The 22,296-nt window shown below is 50.0% G+C and overlaps 1 protein-coding gene across 1 annotated transcript in view; it reads right to left on the minus strand.

Annotated features, from left to right (window-relative positions):
- TNR (tenascin R) overlaps window positions 1–22,296 on the minus strand; it is a 100,384-nt gene that overhangs the window by 5,556 nt on the left and 72,532 nt on the right. The window contains exons 7-20 of the mRNA XM_014943561.1: window positions 17,616–17,885; window positions 15,457–15,642; window positions 12,049–12,138; window positions 11,673–11,936; window positions 10,759–11,025; window positions 10,529–10,648; window positions 9,847–9,990; window positions 9,103–9,222; window positions 8,400–8,543; window positions 7,664–7,794; window positions 6,530–6,662; window positions 3,408–3,559; window positions 2,338–2,434; window positions 1,371–1,532 (exon numbers count right to left, since the gene is read on the minus strand). Coding sequence (XP_014799047.1) covers window positions 1,371–1,532; window positions 2,338–2,434; window positions 3,408–3,559; window positions 6,530–6,662; window positions 7,664–7,794; window positions 8,400–8,543; window positions 9,103–9,222; window positions 9,847–9,990; window positions 10,529–10,648; window positions 10,759–11,025; window positions 11,673–11,936; window positions 12,049–12,138; window positions 15,457–15,642; window positions 17,616–17,885 — 2,280 coding nt within the window. The remainder of the gene's footprint in view (window positions 1–1,370; window positions 1,533–2,337; window positions 2,435–3,407; window positions 3,560–6,529; window positions 6,663–7,663; window positions 7,795–8,399; window positions 8,544–9,102; window positions 9,223–9,846; window positions 9,991–10,528; window positions 10,649–10,758; window positions 11,026–11,672; window positions 11,937–12,048; window positions 12,139–15,456; window positions 15,643–17,615; window positions 17,886–22,296) is intronic.

A 22,296-nucleotide genomic window follows, 5' to 3' on the forward strand; every position in this document is an offset into this window, starting at 1 on the left:
ACGTAACTTCAGGATGCTTTCATCCTCCTTTCTTCCTAGTTAGCCAAAGGAAACTTTTTCTCCCAGAGGAGGCCAAGAATTCATCTCTTGAACCAGGATGCTTGGCTGCCTTTTCTCCCTTTGGATAGGGGGAAGAAGCTTTTGGAAGGTACGTGATGTCTTATTCCACCAAACCCACTAACCTCATCTCCTCTTCTTGCTAAGGAACAAGAGAGTTGCTTCTGGGTGAAAGAAGGGCCTGAAGAAATACGGTCATTATTACAACTGAGGGACCTCTTCTTGCCAAGGAACAAGAGAGGTGCTTCTGGGTGAAAGAAGGGCCTGAAGAAATATGGTTGTTATTACAACAGAGGGATGCACTTACAGGAGACATTCTTAATGTGCCCTTTGGTGGTCCCTAAGAAAATACAAAGTGGACCCATGCTAGCTGTGTGTAGTCCAGCCACTGAGAGGCTTGCCAGAAGACCTCTCAGCAAGGAACCATTTGGTGAGTCTTGGCTCTCTCTGCTCAAGGTGGAGCAGGGGCTCCTTGGTCAGAAGAGAAGAGCTTGCATGGGGAAAGGGAGGCAGTCATGTCTGCAGCACTGATGCTGGCATTTTTGGCAATAGGTTGGGTGCCTCGTGCCCTGGGACGTAAGGTCAGAGCAAGTGGTGTGTTGCACACAACCAAGATCCCTGTTGCTTCTCTTCCAGTGGCAACTACCAGATATTGTATAGGAAAGGTCCTGCATCTTAGATACGGTGCGGAGTTCCTCGCTAAGTACATCGTGGTGAAGTTCTGTATGGATCATGGGGACTTTCACTGGGCATCCCAGCTAAAGGGGCTGCAGCTCTACCCTTCTCTCCCTTCTTGGGGAAGAGACCCCCGTGTCCTCCCTCTGTCTCCCATTGCCCACTGTTTTCTGGTGGGCAAAGCCTGGCCATGCTGCGTCAGCTGAGCAAGCAGGTGTGACAGTGTCCTTGCAAAACCAGACCGTGTTTGGCCTTTGCATGAGGAAACAATGCACAGGATCTCAGAATTTTCCATTGCTGTGGGAGGGCGATAAATACAGCCTCCAGCACGGCATCAATAGCGAGCTGTGGTCATTGCCAAGTGAGATGACACCTCTGACGACTGACCTGGTTATTTGAACAGCAGTGCCTCTGATATTAAATATCTAATCCCCAGTGGAAAATTCCCTTTGTTCTTAGCGGGATTTATCAGCCTGGTTTACGTGATGGACCCTGGTTTACATGGGAAGGCAGAAAGGTCTATGGGTTTGTGTCTCTCTGCTCCAAACGAGTGAGCAGTGATGTTGGGATTTCCTTCACAGTTTCAGAACCCCATGTCCCAGGGGTTTCCCTACTACTCGCTAGCACTGAGGTGGTACCTGAAGTGCCATTGTAGTCCCCGATTCTCAGCTTGTACAAGCTCCGGGAGTCACCAATGGAGAACTTGTCATAGTAGGCGTACGCTGTTTCCTGCCCGTCCCTCATGTCTATTCGCAACTCGTAGCGCCCTTGGGACGTAATCTTGTGGATGTTGTCCAAGCCTGGTGAGGCAAGCAACGAGACATCCGGTGAGACCCGGTGCCTGGATCCGCTCTGTGAGCAAACAAAAAAAGCTCTAGGCAAATAAAATGGCTGTGGGAAATGAGACTGAGGAGAGGAACCGGAGAGCAGCAGCACTTCTGGATAAATCTTTGTCTCTCCTGGAATTGTGGGGGTGTCTGAGCTCTCTGTCCCCACTCAAGCTTCACCTCCCCGTGGCTATGAGAGGTAGATTCAAGGCCAAGGTTCAGCTTTTTCCGTGCTCCTGAAGCTGGGGATTGTTCAGCTGGGGAGCCCTCATGTTTCTCATGTTGCTGTTAAGTGCCCATACGAGCCAGAGTGTGTTTGTGCTGCAGGGCCAGCCTTGTCTCATGTTCAGGTATTGGGGGAGTGCACTCCATTTCAGAGCCATGCTGGGTCTCCCACTCACCCCTTTCCTACTTTCTTTGGGCTACTGGTCAAGGCTGGGTGAGGTCCATGCACCATAGATGCCACCAGTACAACCTGTAGTCATCCGAAGGAGGATGATTGGTTTTGGTCCCTGAAAACTCCTAGCATACCCCCTTCTCTTCTACGAGGAGCACATGAGGGAGCTGCTGTTCTTCACAATGTGCTTTTATGTGGTGTGCCCATGAGTGGCTTTCTAATGTGAAGGGCAGGGAATGAACGGAAGAAAAACTGTCTGAGGGAGAGCATAGAGGAGTGGGGTGAAAGTCCAGGAGCCAACAGCTGGCATGGGTGAGCAGCATAATGCACAGCAGGCTTGGGTTTGATGCATCAATGAAAGACAACCAATGAAGTTCTTACCCAACCAAAACTCGTCTTCCAAGTTTCCGAAGCCAATCCGGTAATCTGTCCATTTCCGGAAGAAATCAGTCAGCCCGTTCTGCCGCCTCTGGAAGACCTGTGGTGGAGGAAGACCAGGTGGAAAATCGGTGTGAAGGAGATGAGGGATGGTTTTGCAAGGCTTTGGATACACAAAATAAAGGCAATACTTCGTCTTTCCATTGCATTTTTCAGGGGAGAAAATTGCAATGCCAATCCAGTTAGTGTCAATTGCAGTCATGCAATTAATTAATGTGCAGGTGGAGTAACTGAAGAGATGTTAGGTGATGGCCAAGGCAAATCAATGTTATAATAGGAAGGAATAAGCCTTCAAGCTTTCTGCTCCACCCAACGCATGGTGCCTCTAGTTTTCTAGCATGTGACTCTGCTTTTGGCTTGATCTTTCTGTGATATCTGAGCAGATGCTCTGAAGCAGAGTGAGATGGAGGTAAGCTTCCTGGCTAAAATAAGATCCGTACTAGAAATCAGCATTTGAGGAAGTCCTTTTTTTTTTTGTTGTTTTTTGTTTCGACTATACATCTAGCAGTGTTTTATATAATGCGTGTAAGTAAGCTTTTGACACGAATAAAATCAAAGCACCAGAGCATTATTTACTTAAGCTGCCAATCCATCTATGTCAAGACAAGCAGTGTTTGTGCAATTCAAAAGCCAAACAGGCATTTGATTCTAAAACGATCCTGTGCAGACTCAAGCGGGGTGATGCCTGGCCCCCTCCTACTGCAGGCAGCGTGAATCATTCCCCGTGAAAGCTATTGGCCATTAATTTCATTTCTAGAGCGATAAATCAGCTTCGCTCTCGGATTTTGCTCTCCAGAAGCACTGCAAACATGTCAAATAAATCAAAGGGCATTTCTCCAAGTGTAACTATTATTACTGGAGCGTGGGCCATTCCCTATGGCGTAGGAAATGAAGCGTGCCATATTAAGCCTGCTGTCGTTCCCGTGCAGCATGGTGCTTGGCTTTCCTGGTAGGATGAGGCTGGGTTAGTTTGTGATGGGGACAAGGCATGGGACAGCTGTGTGGCTACTCACAATCCAGCCTCCTCCATCAGTGGTCATGTCACAGTACACCTGCACTCGCTGGCCGAGGTCCCCGTTGATGGAGATGGTATAGACACCGCTCAGCGTGTCTCCGTTCATCAAGTGCTGGGCACAGTCCTGAGGGTTAGCAAAGACACGGCCACCTGCAAAATTCAAAAAAAAAAAGCCAAGTTTAAGCAGAGGGACACCCTTTCCACATGCCTCAGGCCCTGCTGGTTTCAGTCCAGGAGCTGGGACCTGAGTTGTTCCGCAAGGCAGTGGGACTTTACATCTGCCAACAACACCAGAGGATTCAGTGGAAGAAAAATGTGTGCATATATTAATTAATCTCCTATACAACCTATGTGGGGAAGGTGCATGGTAACATCACTGTGAATGATGAGGGATGTCACTTCTTGCACCGTCTTTCTACATCGGGTTTGGAACCCTGGGGTTTAAGCTGTCACAGGCATATTTAGGCAGCTGTGAAAATACCAAAACCTGTTCTCCTCTCAGGATTGCCAACTCCAAATAAGTTTTATGACTTTACTGATTCCAGGGAGATTCTCCTGATCCATGCCCTTGGAAATGATGGGGGACTTAGACTGGGCTGATTGTCGCCTGCAAGCTGAGCAGGAATTGGGCTCTTAACAACGAGATCTCAGCAGTATTTGGATCTCAAGTCTGGGTTCTTTTTTTTCCTCATTTAATACAAAAGGGGGAAATACATCTAGGCTCTTAACAACAAGATTTTGGATCTCAAATCTGGGTTCTTTTTTTCTTTTTTTTTTTTTTTCTCATTTAATACAAAAGGGGGAAATACATCTTTTTTTGTTGTTGTTGTTGATGTGTATGAATGATGGGGTAAATGAATGCAGAGCTGGCAGTGTGGATGGGGTTTCCAAGGATGTCTTTGTTATACGTTGAGAAAGACTTGTTGTGCGTGTCCATCACAACTGTGTGATATCCCACAGGACCAGGGTACAAACCCCTTGTCCATAATTTCCTGTTTGGGTGTATAAACCCCAGCCTTCTAACCTGAAGACTCAGCCGTCGTTGCTTTCTCCAAATGTTGAAGATCCCCTATTTTTTCCTGTTTTTGTGGTCTGTAGCACAAGGTCTGGTGAGACAGTGTTTGCATTTTATAGTATCCGACAATGAAAACTGCTTCAAAGACAACCACTTCAGGCTCCCCTGAGCTCTGTGGAGATTGCTTGTTTCTTAATTTATATTCATATCTTTAAGAGCCAAGGAGACCTTGAAAGACATTTCAAACTACTATAAATTATGAATACTGTATCTGTTTCTTCCTTTTGTCCCATCTGTATACAATTCCCCAAGAACCTTATGCAAACATGAAACAAAGAGGCTGAGCTATTAATATGTTAGAGGGAATCGCAGAACCCTGGGATGTGTACTGTGAGCAGAAGAAAGCAAAACAATTTAAATTAAGACTGGTGTTTGTTTTTTTCTTTTTTTTTTTTTTTTCGAGACAAGCCCTTGTTCTCTGCATTGTGCCCCAATACTCTGCCAGCATGAATTGGATCCCAGACCCTAATTCTTTCTGAGGGATGCTGCCCATGGATTGCCTTGTCTTGGTGTTTGTTCCTGGGTGCTTCTGTCTCATCAATATATGAGGTAAGTGGGGAGAAACTGGTTTCTTGCTGATGGTTATCTTCAGCTTAAAAGCGAATTAAACTTGTGTTTGGATGCTGTGTCAGCTGGCAATGGTGTCTGACACTGCTGAGGTCTGACATCTGTGTCTAACGGAAATGGTGCTCTCCTTGTCTGGAGTTGAGTGGGTTTCTTCTTCTTTAGCCCAGCTGAGAAGCCAGCCCCATGCAGTTTTGTCCCTGACTCCTGAACAGCCTCAGAGATTACATGCATTTTCCCATCTCCTGCCTGAATTGCACTGGCTTTATGTGCCCGCATAAGAGGCGAGAGTAAGAGGAAAGTCTGATCCATGGATGCATTAGAAAAGAGTCTCTTTTTTTTTTTTTTTTTTTGACGTAAATAGTTTCTATTATCTCTTAAAAGCAGGTGGAGGGACCTGCGCATGTAACCAGGATGGGGAAGTGTATCCACAGCAGATTCAAAGGAAGACTCTCCTAATCGAACTGGCAGCGCAGATGGGAGGAATTTCAGCGTACATCATCTTCAGGCTTCTCAGAGCTTTTGAAGCCCAGGAGAAATGTAATTGGATTCAGCCCTGAACAAAATGCACCCTGTCAAGTGCCCTGGCCTAGCAAGACTTTTCAAAGAGGGTGAGGGACTATATTCTCTGCACCGTTTCTAATGTGAATGCCTGCAAAACGTGGGGGCAATGGTGATGTTTTCATGCAAACTTCATTCTTGCAAGCGTAAGCATTCCATCTGTGAGGGTTATGGTGGCTGTGGATCCCACCCTTTGATTTGGAAAGGAAACTGTTCTTGTTGCCTTAGTGCTAGAATTAGAGGAGGGAGGAATAACGCAACTAGATAAAATCAGTGGGACCACAGGCCTGCGGACGTGCTGGCACTACTGTCTGTGATTCCTCTCATGGTGGTGGAGATGCACCTGCTTGTTATTTCCAGGGATTGCCCCCTCCCTGGAAATGTTCAAGGTCAGGTTGGACAGGGCTCTGAGCAACCTGATCTAGCTGAAGATGTCCTTGCTCATTGCAGGAGGGTTGGACTAGATGACCTTTAAATGTCCCTTCTAAACCAGACTATTCTATGATTCCATGATATTTGTGAGAGATTGGACCACATCTACAGCCTGGAGAGACCAACTGGGTCTCTCCTCACTCACTGCAAAAGCATATCTGTTCATAACATGTTGTTGACTTTTGTGGCTTTTTTTCCTCTGTTTATGCATTTGAGGAGGATCAAGGGCAAGGCAAAGGGTAGACAGTTCCTGGTTTGAAGCTCAAATCCCCTTGCCCTGGGCTGGACCTTGTGTTTGTATTATAGGTCCTTCAGCCATTAACTTCTTGTAGCAGAGGAGCACGGTGGGTGATGAAAATGAATGTACCTCTCTGTGGATAATGGTGAAATGCTGCCTGAGGAGGGAAAGCGAATAAAAGCAGTCCATGTCTACCAGCATATGTGGGCCAAGCTCCCCCTGGCTTAGCAGACATGGTGTGAGTCCTCACCTGTGGTGAAGGTGGTGGAAATGAAGCCGCTCCGCATGGTGTTTTGGGCAGCTTGCAGGCGCACGGTGTACTCTGTGGTCTCAGAAAGCCCCTCCAGGCGGATCCACGTGTCCTCGGCATCCACAATCAGCTCCTGTACATGGGTCCCAGAAGGAGGTAGACACCAAGAGCAACAGATAAGAAAAGCAATGGGGAGCCTAAGGAGCAAGCGAGGGAAGCTACAAACTACTGCAGCCCTTGGTACCTTGCTGAGGAGTGTTGAATGTCTGCTTACACCCCTGGACTAAGTCAAGGTGAGGCCAATGAATGCATTCAGCATTTTGGAATGGTTCAGGTGGGAGAAAGCTAGCTGGTTTGGACACAGGAGATTTAAATGTTTGCAGTCTGTGCGCTCTATTTACCGTCTCTGTTGGGAATCCGTGTGCCCTTGGTAGAGACCATGACAGATTGCCCAAGCATTGCAAGGAGTAGAGCTGGCCAAACCTGGTTATCAACCAGTTTTGACTCCGTCAATTCCTGTCACGTTAGTTTTTCTGGTCGTTAGCCAATGCTACACAGCAGTATATTGAACTCCTCCTGCAAAGCTGTTACCCTCTGGTCGCTGTGAGACAGTCACACCGGCAAAGGGAACGAGACTATTTGCTGTGACGTATTTCTGATAGCGCTTGTAGCAGCTCTTCCAGGCAGGCAGATATGGACACACTGATTAAATAATCCAATATATTGTATTGTGGGCTTAATTAGCTGCCTGTACCTATCTTCGTTTTTGCAGGAAGGGCAAATGGCATTTTTAGAATCTCTGTTCAGGGGATAATTTTATCCTGCCTTAGCTTGCTTGTGTTTCACAAGTTGTGAATTTCCCCTGTTCTTCCAAAATTTCCAGGCATGCCCTCTGTGCCCAGACCTGCAGGTGTGCATAAAGATTTTGCCCCAGGCAATCTTTTCCTGCTTTTTCCAATTGTTTATCTAAAATATGACTTATGCAGAATGTAGCATCTGCCCTTCTGGTCTCTCCCTGACCTAGTGAGCATTGGTGGTTTTTTTTTTGCTTTGTTGTGTTTCTCCTGCTCGTTTCTCCACAGCCATGCTATTCCTTGACTTAATGAGCCTCTTGCTCTGTGAGGACTCGCTCACCTTCCGGCTGCCGTCGGTGGATCTGTAGGTCATGACGTAGTTCTCGATCTCTCCCAGGGGAGGTACCCAGGAGAGCAGGGCGCTCCGTCGAGTGACTTCACTGGCTGTCAGATTTGTTGGAGGATCCAAAACTGCAAGGGTGGATAGGGACCCAAGGAAGCACAAGTTCTCACATGCCACTGCCCCAGCCCGATTCCCAACTCAGTGCACTGGGATTCAACCTTGCAACCTTGAGCTACAGCCTAAAGTCCATCCTCGCCCTCAATTTCCAGACCTCTTCACCCAGCCCCAGCCCTGAACAGAGCTCTGCAAACCCTCTAAAAGTCTTCCTCTGCCTGCATGCTTTCTGAAGGGTATCAGCTCCTGAAATGCATGTGCTATGGGGTCTGTCCAGCTTCTTGTAAGCAAAATGGGTTGTTGTGCTCTTCTGGACTATGGCTTTGGGCACTAAAAAGACCTGGTCAAGGGTCGTCTTTGGAAACCACATCCAGGTGAAATCAAAGAAAGGGGTGGGTGGATGTTCAAAGAATGAAAATGATGGTTTATGCTTGTGATTAAACCTCTGCTCTTGTGTTGTGCTGAACACTGGTATTTAAGAGTCCTTTTGGCACATGGCAACTTCTACACCCACACGTATGTGAAAAGAGCTTTGACTCAGCCTTGCTGGCTGCTTTTCCTGGGGTGGATGTATGGCTAAGGGCGTGCAACAGGCAGTGGGAGAGGTGATTGTACGTACGGGTTGTAAAGTTGGTGCTGATGGTCTGGCTGGTGATAGGCCCATTGGTGGCGTACATAGAGACTGTGTAGGTGGTACTGGGAAGGAGGTTGGTCAGCTGGTACTCCTGGTTGACTCCATCTACAAGAATTGTTTCTCCTGCAACTGTAAGCCAAAAGACATTACTTAGGGTAGATATTCAAGGTGGTTCTCCAAAATGTGTCTATGGATATGACCTCATGATCAAAAGGACTTATACTGCTGAAACACCATTAGGTATTGTGTAGCAGCTGAGCTGTTGTGATGGTGTTTGGTCTGAAAGATGGTCTTATTTTTCCCACAGTGCCCATATTTGCTGGATGCTTTCTTTCCACTCAGTAGTGGGTTTCATGGAATTTGCAGTTTTTGTGGGATGGGTACTTGTTTGCCTCTGGCCTGGTGGGCCAGTTAGTAAATCAGGAGGATCCCAGTCCCCTACTGTGTGGGCTGCTGTGCTTGCGGAGGGCCACTGCCATGGGACCTGTGCAGGAGGAGCTGGTGTCTGGGACAGGGTACAGCCTTGTCACCTGCCAGCTGCTGCCCTTCCAAAGCAAGGGTTCCTTCCACACTTCTTCCGTGGAGGGTACCTGCTAAGCACTGAGCTTTTGGTTAGGGAGAGGTGGAGGTGAGCTGAAATGGGACCCTAGCAAAGCTCATGGCAGAGGGGCTCAGGGTTTTGGTTTACCTGCGCGGCGGGTGAGGACGACGACGTAGCTCTCCACATCTGACAGTGGTGGGTTCCACTGCAGCAGCGCCTCGGTGGGAGTGATGTTGGTGGCTGTGACTCCCAAGGGGGCGTCCATGGCTGCATGGGGAACAGATTTGGAGAGTCAGAGGCATTAAGAGACTGAGCTATGAACTGGAAGGGCTTCTTCTGACCCATTGTTTGTGGTCGTGCCTTGCTGCCCAGGCACATGTGCCTGCAGAAGTGTTATTGCTGCCCTAGCTGGAGAGCAGAGATGTCATTGCTTGTGCTACTTTGCTACTTGGGCAGCTCTTCCACTGTTTTCCTGATGCATAGCCTGGAATGTTAAAGTTTTTTTAGGTTTTGACAGATCTGGGAATAGCAGAGGGTTTTATTCTTGCAGCAGATGCTGTTTGTGTCGAGGCTTCCCTAAGGATTATTTCTGGAAGTCTGTACTCCCTTTAGGAAAGGTTGTCATGGTTGCCCAACATCATATCTCTGGCTTCCCCATGCCCAGCACACAGATTTATCACTCTCTGCCATGACTACCCATCCATATACAGGAAAAGCTTTGCGTAGACATACTTTAAAAGTCCTCCCTGGGCCTTTGTGAGCCTTGCTTATCATCTCAAGCTTGCATCAGGCTGGCGTGAGGTTCAGCTTTCTCTCAGCTGCCTGATTGCCAGTGCAAGTAAGGTCTAGCTCTGTTTGAGGGCTACCTGCTCACCAAGAGCTCCTTCCCACCTGTGTACACAGTGATGGAGGCCACCTCGCTCTCCTCCCGGCCCCGCACGCTCTTCACCCCGATCTCGTACTTGGTGGCAGGCTGCAGGCGGCGGAGGGCATACTCAGTGGCATCGCTGGTGATGGCGGTGCTGTCTGTCCTCCCTGCAGGGACACAGTCAAGAGCTTTGGCATCACAGCTGGCCCCCTCCCCGTGGTACAGGAGATGCTCAGGAGGGGGGCAATGTCACAAGCCCTCTCCAGAGCTGATATTGGGGGTAACTGGGGTTTGTGCCTGCAGGTTCACACCTGAGTGCCCATCACTCTGCTGGCTCGTCATTTTCAGAGTTGTAGGTGAAACTTGGAGTAAGGGAGATGAGCCAGGGGGAGGCAGGTGAGGAGATGGGATTTCAGGATCAGGCTCTAAATTAACCATTGCCAGGGAGGGCACGCTGCAGGGATCACTCCCTGTGCTCCTCTTTGCTGAGCTGTTCCTTGGCCACAGTGGCCCTTGCCCATCCTTGTCACCCTGTCCTCCATCCCTACAGCCTCTTTGTCCATCTCAGCTATTGGTGACTTTTCCTGGGGCACTGGGGTGCTGCCTAGGGTGAGGATAACCTGGTGACTTGCTCGTGCCCACAGGTGGAGGGAAGGTTGGCAGCTGCGAGCTCAGGGCATGAGCAAGAGACATCTGACCCATTACCTTCAGCAGCACGGTAGGATATTCTGTAGTGGTCAAAGGTGGTGATGGGAGGACTCCAGTAGATGATCATGGACTCCTGGGTGACATTGCCCACCCTGAGGTCCTTTGGTGCATCGATCCCTGGTGAGACAGAGCAGAAAGCAAAGCTGTGGGAGGCAGGTCTGCTCCCCGTCCCCCCCGGCTTGCCCTCCCGGCAGGATCCCATGCCTGGAAGGGAGGTCCCATGGTACCTGTCGTGATGGAGCCCACAACAGGCTCAGAGCTGATGGCACCGTGCACGGCCACCAATGACACCAGGTACTCAGTGGATGGCTGCAAGCCTGTCAGGCTGGCATGCCTGCAGGTGCCATCAAGCGTGAGCTGCTGTGCCTCCTCCTCATCCCGGGGGCTGTAGGTGAGGATGAGGCGGTCTGCTGGTGGGGACGGATCACTCCACGTGACGTTCACGCTGGAGGATGTCAGCTGGGAGAAGTGGAGCTGTGTGATGGGCCGAACCCCTGCAAGACAGAGAAGGGAGAAAAAACCCTGATCACCTGCAGATCCCAGCCTCTGTGTTGTTCCTGGTGCTTTTAGGGGAACTACCGAACAGAAGTGCCAAAGCTGCAGCTCTGGACTCTCCATTGATCTGCAACTGTGCTGGGATTGAGAGGCAGAACTGGGAGGAAAAAAAATGGTGCTTTTCTCAGCTCTGCCTGCAAGCATACTCCATCCCAGACCCATATGGTGGGTGATGGGGCTGTCCCACTACAGACAGTATGTGCTGTCTGGGCTTCCTGACTGAATGATTTTCACCCAGAGGTGCTTGTGAGGTCCCTTTGTTTCTCCTTCTTATGGACACACAGACCACCCTGAGCACAGAGGACGGTATGAGCTGGCTGTTCCCCCAACCCTGCCTTTTCCTTATGGGAGCATCCAGCCAAGTATGCCGAGTGCTGCTGGCCAAGAGAATGGGATCCCCATGCTGGTAGGGCCATCCTCCTTCTGAGGTCTACAGACCTCCTCCCACATGGATGGATTGCGCCCAGCTCTCATCCCCCTCACCACCTCAAGAGTTTTGGTGCCGGGGACATGGTGGGCTGGCAGAAGTGCCATTGTGGGGCAGTGGGCTGTGCCCTTGGCCCCATCTCAACTTGTCTTTCTCTACCTGTGAAGGCATCCACGGTGGCCTCCAGGCTCTGCTGGCGTCCCCTCTCAGCAATGATGGAGATAGTGTACTCTGTCCCAGGCTCCAGCTCCGACAAGGTGAGCTGTGACTTGTCCCGGGGTACTGTCACTTCAGAGGCCATCCCTGAGGCGGGGGTGAAGGTGATGCGATAGTGGTCAATGGGACCCGTGGCTTTGGTCCAGGTGAGTGAGATGGATGTCTCTGTCGAGGCTGTAACCAGGAGGTCTCGGGGGCTGTCGAGCTCTGTGGGAGAGGGTTGGTGCAGACTGTTGTCCCCATGCACAGACTGTCCCATGGGGATGTCTGAGCCATAGAAACTGGCCGTGCTTGGAGCATGCAATGGGGCCAAACTTACCAGTCCTGGCATTCATGGTTGCTGGCACGCTCTGCTGGCTGTCCATCACGGCCGAAATCCCAATGCCATACTCTGTCCCTGGCACCAGATCTGCCACAGGGTGCAAAGGACACAAAGGAGCATGAGAGTGGCACCTGGATGGGTGGCCTCATGGTGCGACCCTCCCAGCTCCCATGGTCCTCCTGGGGTCCCTCCTGAACACCCCTGGGGTGAGCAGCCCTCCTGCAGGTCAGTGGTTCCTCCGTGCATTAGAGAAGATCTGATATTTTTTTATAAAGCCCCATGGATGACTTTGGACAGGGAATTTGGATTATTCTAGCCCAGAAATAGGCAATTTTAAAGTTGTTGCTGAGGTCTGCTGTAATTGCTGGCATCGAGACAGAATTTGCATGTGTGCGAGCTGAGATGGGAACGATAAAGTAGCTATATTTGTTTCCAAAGTGATTTAACATCAAATATTGTCACAGAGCTGGTGTCTTGAAGAGAAATAAATTATGCAGAGTAAATGAAATGCACATTAATTAGGAAAGGCACAGTCTTTCTGGGAGCCAAATCAAGCGCCGCTCCTTGGGGTGGATGTATCCTGCGGTGCCTCTCTTGAGGGACATGGGGATCCAGCTCATCCAGCTTCTTTCCTGCACACCTACTGCTGATCACGGTTGGTTTTATCTCCGTGAGACATCTCCTGCCTCTGCCTGTCACTTTTATCTCTGTGAGACATCTCCTGCCTCTGCCTGTCACTTCTGCTCGGCTGTTGGCAGCTTTATTCCCCTCCTCCTGGCGCTTCATGATCTTTCCCACAGGGTTAGAGAAAGCCATAAATCCTCCAGCCCTGCCTCACCCTGCCTTGCCCAGGGGCAGCATCCCCTGAAGGCACCAAAACCTTCTCCAGGAGGCCAGGAGGGAGGGAAACCCCCATCCCCTGCTCCTCTCCTCTTGCTACGGTGCAGTCTCAGTGCCGGGGAGGAGATGGACCCCCCTCAGCCCTGCCCAATGAGTGTCAGAAGCATCCTGGAAAGGAGGAGAAGAGCCTGGGAAGAAGGGGAAGGAGAAGGAAGAAATGAGCAGCAGCATATAAAACAATGTCTTTTCTCTCCCGGCTCTTTTGGGTAGAGCAAAGTTACGGATGTTTTCTGTACAAATGCTGATTTTGAAAAGAGACATATGGGGCAAGGCAAGGCTTGCTGTATTTTTAAGCTTAGATCTTTTATAAGCTCTGCTCAGTGGTGTTCCGCGCTGCTTTTCCTACAGGCAGATGAAGGTAGCTGAAGGAATCACTGGTTGCATCTACATCGTGGATCCCACCAGGTCCTGGGTGGCTGGAAACCCATGGGCTTTGCACCACATGCAACAAGACCTTGGACAACAGGGGTACCATGTGTAACAGAGCTATGGGAGAGGCTCATATGCGACCCACACTATGGCTATCCTGGCACTTTCTTGGGGTTTTTTTTGCCAGCAGAATGTTTTTTGGGTTATTTTATGCTATAATTATTTTCTTTTTAATTTGTTTGTCTATTACATAGTGCCCTGGGAGCTAGAAGCAATGCACTTAAGTGATGATGGAGGCACTATATAATAATTGCTCACTGCTATCGACTTAAGCCTCTATCTCTGGAGCTTGCTCTCAGGGTGTTTCTTGTAGCTCTGCCCAAGTCTGGCAGACGGCAGAGAACGCTGGTGCTGCCAGGTAGAGACTTGGCAGCTTTTTTAATTTTTACTGAGAGAAAAGAGAGCTTTCATGCTGTCTCTTCCTCCAAGGCAAGCTCGGGCTGTGCCATGGGTGTCATTGCAGTTTAGGTCACTGGGGTAGCATTGCACCTCTGCCCCAGGGAGGAGAATTTGGCACATTTTTAATGCCTAGAAAGGCAGTAAATGCCTAGAGGAAAGCTAACAGGGGACCAGCACTAGGTCCCCAATCCCTTGCTGTCCTGCTCCATCTCATCCCGCTTCTCCATTTGCATCCTCATCACAAATGCAACAGAAACTATCCCTTACGTCCCCAGGGAGGAGAATTTGGCACATTTTTAATGCCTAGAAAGGCAGTAAATGCCTAGAGGAAAGCTAACAGGGGACCAGCACTAGGTCCCCAATCCCTTGCTGTCCTGCTCCATCTCATCCCGCTTCTCCATTTGCATCCTCATCACAAATGCAACAGAAACTATCCCTTACGTTTCTTTTATCTGCATACCACATATTTCAAGCTAACTGCTTTAGTTGTTTTCCTGCCCTCCAACCTTTCTCATGACTTGGTGCTGCTTTGCCTGTAACTTCACATTCAATTTTCCCACTGAACTTATTCCTATAGATCCATACAGCAGAGATGCTTGAGCTCTCTTTGGGCTGGGAACGTCCCAGGAGGGCAAAGACAGTCAACGTGGAAGAACCTGGTGCCTTGCCTGTCCTGTCCTGAAGAGCTTCAAGTGAATGAGTGATCTTTTTTGTATGTGTGTAGGTAAGTCTCTTCTTTGCTCAAAAAAATGCCACTGGAGCCACAAATCTGTCAGACAAGTGACTGTAGTTGAAAAAAAGGAAACCAGATCTCATACGGTGCTTTGTGGTGTTGCTGCAAAGGGCGTTTGGGACTTTTCTGGTAGAGGGAGGTGGGTGGTGTTTGTAGCCCCTGGTGGCAGCCCCTGTACTAGCCTGAATAATGTACAACTTGAGGGACTTGCTCAAAAATAACATCCCTGGATTCACATCTGCTTTGTGCCATCTTTTTTGTATGTGTGTAGGTAAGTCTCTTCTTTGCTCAAAAAAATGCCACTGGAGCCACAAATCTGTCAGACAAGTGACTGTAGTTGAAAAAAAGGAAACCAGATCTCATACGGTGCTTTGTGGTGTTGCTGCAAAGGGCGTTTGGGACTTTTCTGGTAGAGGGAGGTGGGTGGTGTTTGTAGCCCCTGGTGGCAGCCCCTGTACTAGCCTGAATAATGTACAACTTGAGGGACTTGCTCAAAAATAACATCCCTGGATTCACATCTGCTTTGTGCCCAGTTTGGAAAAAGGCAATGAACTTGGGGAGCCCGGATCCCCCATTGCTGCCTACAGGGCATTGGCACCCATGGCTCTTTCCCAGCAAGGAAAAAAAGAAGGGAGAAACAATATTGTCCTCTAGATCAGCCTAAAAAGCCTTCCTCTCCCCATTTCTCACTTTGCTCCTTGCCAGCTCTATTTGTGACCTGGAGAGACCTTTGCTGCATCATTAGGAGGTGCATCGCTCAGCTCATGGATAAGCAGCACCCAAACCCAGACCCACAGTGGGGAAAATGATCTTCATCCCAAGAATAACCTTCTCTCTGGTAACTAGTAAACTCCCAAACAGCCTCATATATGTTCCAGCATGAGGGTAACTGGGCATTGGTGCTGATTTGGGATTTCCATCACCCTACTTGTTTACACACATACCTGCAAGAGTGGCCCGGGTGGTGGGACCAGTGTCCCGTGGCACCAGGACTTCGTGGTAGTGCTCTCCTGCCAGGGTGCTGTAGACCACCCTGTAGCTGTGTGCCTCGGCCTCACTGTTGTCCCAGGCGAGCTCGAGGCTGGCAGGTGTCCGTGAGCCCACCCGTAGGTTCTTGGGGGCATCAATCTCTGCATGACACAAGGAAGAGAGGCTCTGCCTCACCACCGGGCACTGGGAATGCACCCTGTAGCCTTGGCATACCTAAACAGCAGTGGAGGGGTACCCGGGGGTGATGTCTGTGAGGTCCCACATGTGGACCCTCCTCCCTGGGGCACGTCCCTGTGGCAGGAGCTGGGACATCTGCTCTCACCTCCTGCTCAGCACAGACCTGGAGATGCCACCCGTGAGACTGATGCAAGTGCTGGGGCATTCACAGCACCCTTCAGTAAGTTACTTCAGGAACTAATTGCATGTTATTTGAAAAAGAAAAGCATTTTCCCCTTATATTACAGTAAGGGAAACTGAGGCAGCGTGCATAAGAGAAAAAGGGCTCTGTAGCAGTCACACGTTGGCCTGAACTGCTCTTAGAAGAACCTTCTAAGGTTCTTCTAAGCATCTTTAGAGCATCTTTAGACCATGAGCATCTTTAGAGGCTCATTCATGCTTAGACATTGCCCAAAAGGTTTGTTTATTAGTGCTGCTGGGGCTGTGCACCAAACCTGCTCTGATTTGCACAATAAACCTCTCCTGTGAGCGATGGGTCGGTGCCGGGCAGGGGCTGGGCACCAACAGACGGGGGGTAATTACTGCTCCTTGATGGATCTGAGTTTAGAGGGGGATTTTTTATGTTGCCTTTTAAAAATAAAGCAAGGAAGGCCAGCGCAGCAAATCAGTCGGGGTGAACATCTCATCCGAAATATATATCTATAGAGATATATACACACACAATTCACACACTGCAGTTATTGTGATAGGAGCCTAGTATCCACTAGTAACGTACATGACAAGTAATTTATATACCATAAACCAGCACTGAAATACGCGCTCTACCTCCTCCTTTATGGCACAGTAAATTAAACCTGTTAGCTATCTGCAGGCTTAACATTAATTAAAGTTTTACCGACCAGTTAGGGTATTCGGAGAAGATATAAAGTAAGATAACCACGTTTCTGACTGGGCTGCTTTCAGCTGCTTGACTGCCGATTCCTCGGGCAATGCATCTGCCTTGGCTCTCGACGCTGAATGGGAGCGAGCATCATCTTAAATTCAGACCTGTGCTTGCTGCTCTGGTGCTTTCAAGAATTGCACGTTGATTTGTGGGTACTATTAAGGGTGCAAACTGCTGGGGTTTTAAAGTTTTAGTTGTGGGCTCAAGCTAAGCTGTGGGTTTGCATGGGTGTTGAAGGTGGGGGGGGACACGTATCACAGGCAGCAGCAGGTTCAGCCTTGACGCTGCAGCAGGATGTGGTCAAGGTGGCGTTTGCTCAGGAGTTGTCATCTAAATATGGGTTTTTGAGTCATCTGCCTGGTGGGGACACGTCTCGCAGGCAGCAGCAGGTTCAGCCTTGATGCTGCAGCAGGATGTGGTCAAGGTGGCGTTTGCTCAGGGGTTGTCATCTAAATATGGGTTTTTGAGTCATCTGCCTGGTCGTTGGCATCTGGGGTCACCTGGGGTTCCCAGGGGTCCATGGGAGCATCTGCAAGGGGCATGGAGCACTGGAGGTTTAGGGACTAAACAGAAATGTAGGCACTGGTGGAGGGGGGTTCAGAGGGTGGTGTGAGCTGTGCGTGTGTTTTAGGGTGAGCTGAATCGTTTGCTCTGCCTTGCTTTGTACCAGGACCATGACAGGATGGTGAGACACCCACATTCAGGCATCTGCATTCAGACCTGCACCTTAAGCATCATGTTCTCATTGTGCCCCTTCCTCCCAGTAGACCAGAGTAAACTCCAGCTCACTTGTGCCAGGGGATAACCAGGACCATTAAATCCCAGATGCAAAAAAAATCCAAAAAACCACCTTGATTTGGCTCTGGAGATGTAAACCCCCACACTCATTGCAGGACAGCCCGTCTGCAGATCGCAGCAAGCCATTTATTTCCCCACGCTGGCTGGAGGTTTGAAAATTCATGCTGGTTCTCAGAGCAAAGCCAACTTAGCTACCTGTGGTGAACTGGGCGAGGGCTGGCTGGCTCTCGTTGGCACCCCGGAGGGCACTGACGGCGAGGTGGTAGCGGGCGCCGGGGCGAAGGGCCTGCAGGGAGTACTGGCTGAGGGGGGGCTGCAGGCGGAAGGTGGTCCTCCCCCCTTCCCCGTCCGCCAGCCCGTACTTCAGCAGGATGGCATCCACCTTGGCACGTGGCGGCGTCCACTCCACGAAGGCCACTGTGTCGGAGACATCCCGCACCAGGATCTGTGTGGGGCCGTCAATGACTGCAGAGGAGGGGGGGGGAAACGAACACCTGTTATTTTGGGAGAGTTGGATGGGGGAAGGTGGCAGCTTCGGGGACACCAAGCTTCAGGGATTCTTCAACCCAACCTTCAGAGTGGCCCAAATTAGCAGGTGGGGACAAGGCAGAGAGGTGCCATGGGGAAGAGACATGATCCTCTGCCCCAGGGTACTCAGGGGGTTTAATCCTGTTGGGTTCCCAGTCCCTTGTCCCAGTCTCCTGTCTCTTTTCTGAACCCTCTCCACTTCACCCAAGTCTCTCCCAAGCTGTGGATAGCAGAGCAGGACCCCACAGCTCTCCCATTGATGCCCATTACAGCTATAATGCAACTCATGACCTTTTCTCAAGCTGGTTATTGGCAACAATTCCTCCCTGGCTTCTTCAGGTGGCATCTCCCAGGATAAAACCTTCTACATCTAATTGTGGTCCACTTTTCTTGCTCCTAGGTAGCTGCTCGTACTTCATGATGCTTTGAAAACCATACAGGTTTCCTTTGTCCCCAGCTCTGTGAGCCGTTCAAACTGCTTTTATCGGTGATCTCCTTCCGTTCAATTTACTCTTTTCTGAGCCTTTCCATCACTGGCAAAATTTATCAGCAATGATATTATGTCTTTTGAAAGGCGTTGACAATGTGTTAAATAACGTGGGGCCAAGGACTGATCCAAGCATTGAGGACTGAGGAACGTCTCTAGAAATGTTCCTGCTTTGGTGCCAGCTCCTGGTTTGCTGTTAAGTTGAGGGATCAGCTTGTAAAGCTGTTGACGTCTTAGCAGTGGGGAGAGAGGAGAAAATGCAACTGCTTTTAAGAGTCTTCATAACTATCTGGGTGTGGGGCTACAGTGGGTGTCCACCAAACCCCCTCAGATATAGGGGCTTTAGCTAAATTCATACAGGGGTCTGCTGGGAGACAATTTTGGACATTTCTGCTTTCTTTTGCAGAGAATTGGACCCTTATCTCCTCTACGTCCCTCAACACTCAACCTCTGGAAGTTATGGGTTCAAGCCTCAGTGGTGGATGCTTTGAGTCCAGTTGCTGCATGGATAGATGGATGTGCCAAGCCCAGCCATCACTCCTGTGCCATGGCAGCATTGATGCATGGGGCCTGCTGGGCAGCCCATTTTATCACTTACACGATCACAAGGTGGGTGAAACACCCCATGCTGGTTCTATAATTCGGGCTGTACTGTGTGCAAGAACATCTAATGCACTGTATAGATTAGAAAATGACACTATATAATAAGGATGTGCTTAAAGCTGCAGCCCAGGGTGGGAAGTTCTGGGGGAGATGTGTGTGGGCAGGGGTGGGAAGGACCAGAGAGGATTAGAAAAAGACTTGGGGGAACTGGGAGCAGTGGGCTGAGGTCTGAGGGCCAAACAATGGAGCAATGGAGAAGGGAGGACAGCTGGGAAGCATAATTCGGGCTGTACTGTGTGCAAGAACATCTAATGCACTGTATAGATTAGAAAATGACACTATATAATAAGGATGTGCTTAAAGCTGCAGCCCAGGGTGGGAAGTTCTGGGGGAGATGTGTGTGGGCAGGGGTGGGAAGGACCAGAGAGGATTAGAAAAAGACTTGGGGGAACTGGGAGCAGTGGGCTGAGGTCTGAGGGCCAAACAATGGAGCAATGGAGAAGGGAGGACAGCTGGGAAGCAGGGTGTTTAGGTAGGAGCTGGGTGTCCAGCTTGGCTAGGACCAGGTTATGCTTATCCAAACCCTGAATCTCCAACCACCTCATGTTGTCCAGTCATCCAGGTGATGCTGGGCAGCATCAAGTTCTACTTAGCTGTGCAGCATGAAACCATGCCTTTGCTGCTCGAGGTTGGCACAAAACGTTGAGGGAGAACAGGGGTTAATGGGGGCATGAGGATCATGAGGGCAAAGCTACGGGGGGTGGCGCAGAGGAAGACAAGCACACCAGCACAGGGATGCCTTCATGGGGCGTCCACGGGGACCCCACCACTCCGGTTGCGCTGACGTTGGCACAAAATGTTGGGGGAGAACAGGGGTTGATGGAGGCATGAGGATCATGAGGGCAAAGCTACGGGGGGTGGCGCAGAAGAGGACAAACACACCAGCACAGGGACGCCTTCATGGGGTGTCCACGGGGACCCCACCACTCCGGTTGCGCTCCCCTAAGGTGGTCAACCACTGCGCTGGAAGTACCAGCTTCTCTCTGTTTTTTGCTGACTTCCTAGGGAATGGAAGATTTGGTCTTGACCAGGAGATGTCTCTGTTAAGCCATGTCGAGCTGAGCGTGGAGGCAAAGCGGGAGGAGAGGACTGTGCAAGGAAGCTCAGACCTGCAGCAAGCTGCTAGTGGTGGAGGGACCCTCCCTTCACTCTCACTCTTGCCTCAAATTAGCAGCCTGGAGAGAGCATCACCTTGTTATAACCCTCCGGCAGCTATTTAAATGCCGTTTCTGTTTGCAACAGCTTGGATGGAGGTAGACATCTGCCTGGCTGCCAAGGCAGACTGCAACAGATCTGGCACGGAGAGCCTCTTCTCCCCGATGAGCTCTGCCCATCACCACCTCTCCATGGGCGAGGAGAAGACCCAGTTCTTTCACACTTGCTGAATTTCCTCTAGCCTACAGGATGGACCAGCGACCGGCCAAATAAATCGGTTAGGAGGTGATGTGCCGTCGCTCCTGGCTCCCTGCCCCGCTGCCTGATTTGCCTGAATTGGTGGGAGTGGAGGGGATTTAGTGGCACAAAACAAAGTGGGAGTTCTAATCTGTTATATATGAGTAGGCAATAAATTTATAGAGATGTTTGTTGGGGGCCTCTGAAATGTGAGATTAATGGAAAGAGGAATTTATGCAGCTATATCAGCTATAATGCAACTCATGACCTTTTCTCAAGCTGGTTATTGGCAACAATTCCTCCCTGGCTTCTTCAGGTGGCATCTCCCAGGATAAAACCTTCTACATCTAATTGTGGTCCACTTTTCTTGCTCCTAGGTAGCTGCTCGTACTTCATGATGCTTTGAAAACCATACAGGTTTCCTTTGTCCCCAGCTCTGTGAGCCGTTCAAACTGCTTTTATCGGTGATCTCCTTCCGTTCAATTTACTCTTTTCTGAGCCTTTCCATCACTGGCAAAATTTATCAGCAATGATATTATGTCTTTTGAAAGGCGTTGACAATGTGTTAAATAACGTGGGGCCAAGGACTGATCCAAGCATTGAGGACTGAGGAACGTCTCTAGAAATGTTCCTGCTTTGGTGCCAGCTCCTGGTTTGCTGTTAAGTTGAGGGATCAGCTTGTAAAGCTGTTGACGTCTTAGCAGTGGGGAGAGAGGAGAAAATGCAACTGCTTTTAAGAGTCTTCATAACTATCTGGGTGTGGGGCTACAGTGGGTGTCCACCAAACCCCCTCAGATATAGGGGCTTTAGCTAAATTCATACCAGGGGTCTGCTGGGAGACAATTTTGGACATTTCTACTTCCTTTTGCAGAGAATTGGACCCTTATCTCCTCTACGTCCCTCAACACTCAACCTCTGGAAGTCATGGGTTCAAGCCTCAGTGGCGGATGCTTTGAGTCCAGTTGCTGCATGGATAGATGGATGTGCCAAGCCCAACCATCGCTCCTGTGCCATGGCAGCATTGATGCATGGGGCCTGCTGGGCAGCCCATTTTATCACTTACACGATCACAAGGTGGGTGAAACACCCCATGCTGGTTCTATAATTCGGGCTGTACTGTGTGCAAGAACATCTAATGCACTGTATAGATTAGAAAATGACACTATATAATAAGGATGTGCTTAAAGCTGCAGCCCAGGGTGGGAAGTTCTGGGGGAGATGTGTGTGGGCAGGGGTGGGAAGGACCAGAGAGGATTAGAAAAAGACTTGGGGGAACTGGGAGCAGTGGGCTGAGGTCTGGGGGCCAAACAGCAATGGAGAAGGGAGGACAGCTGGGAAGCAGGGTGTTTAGGTAGGACCTGGGTGTCCAGCTTGGCTAGGACCAGGTTATGCTTATCCAAACCCTGAATCTCCAACCACCTCATGTTGTCCAGTCATCCAGGTGATGCTGGGCAGCATCAAGTTCTACTTAGCTGTGCAGCATGAAACCATGCCTTTGCTGCTTGACGTTGGCACAAAATGTTGGGGGAGAACAGGGGTTGATGGAGGCATGAGGATCATGAGGGCAAAGCTACGGGGGGTGGCGCAGAAGAGGACAAACACACCAGCACAGGGACGCCTTCATGGGGTGTCCACGGGGACCCCACCACTCCGGTTGCGCTCCCCTAAGGTGGTCAACCACTGCGCTGGAAGTACCAGCTTCTCTCTGTTTTTTGCTGACTTCCTAGGGAAAGGAAGATTTGGTCTTGACCAGGAGATGTCTCTGTTAAGCCATGTCGAGCTGAGCGTGGAGGCAAAGCGGGAGGA

The sequence above is a fragment of the Calidris pugnax genome, unplaced genomic scaffold, assembly GCF_001431845.1.
Source record: "Calidris pugnax isolate Ruff unplaced genomic scaffold, ASM143184v1 scaffold63, whole genome shotgun sequence".
Lineage (NCBI taxonomy): Eukaryota > Metazoa > Chordata > Aves > Charadriiformes > Scolopacidae > Calidris > Calidris pugnax.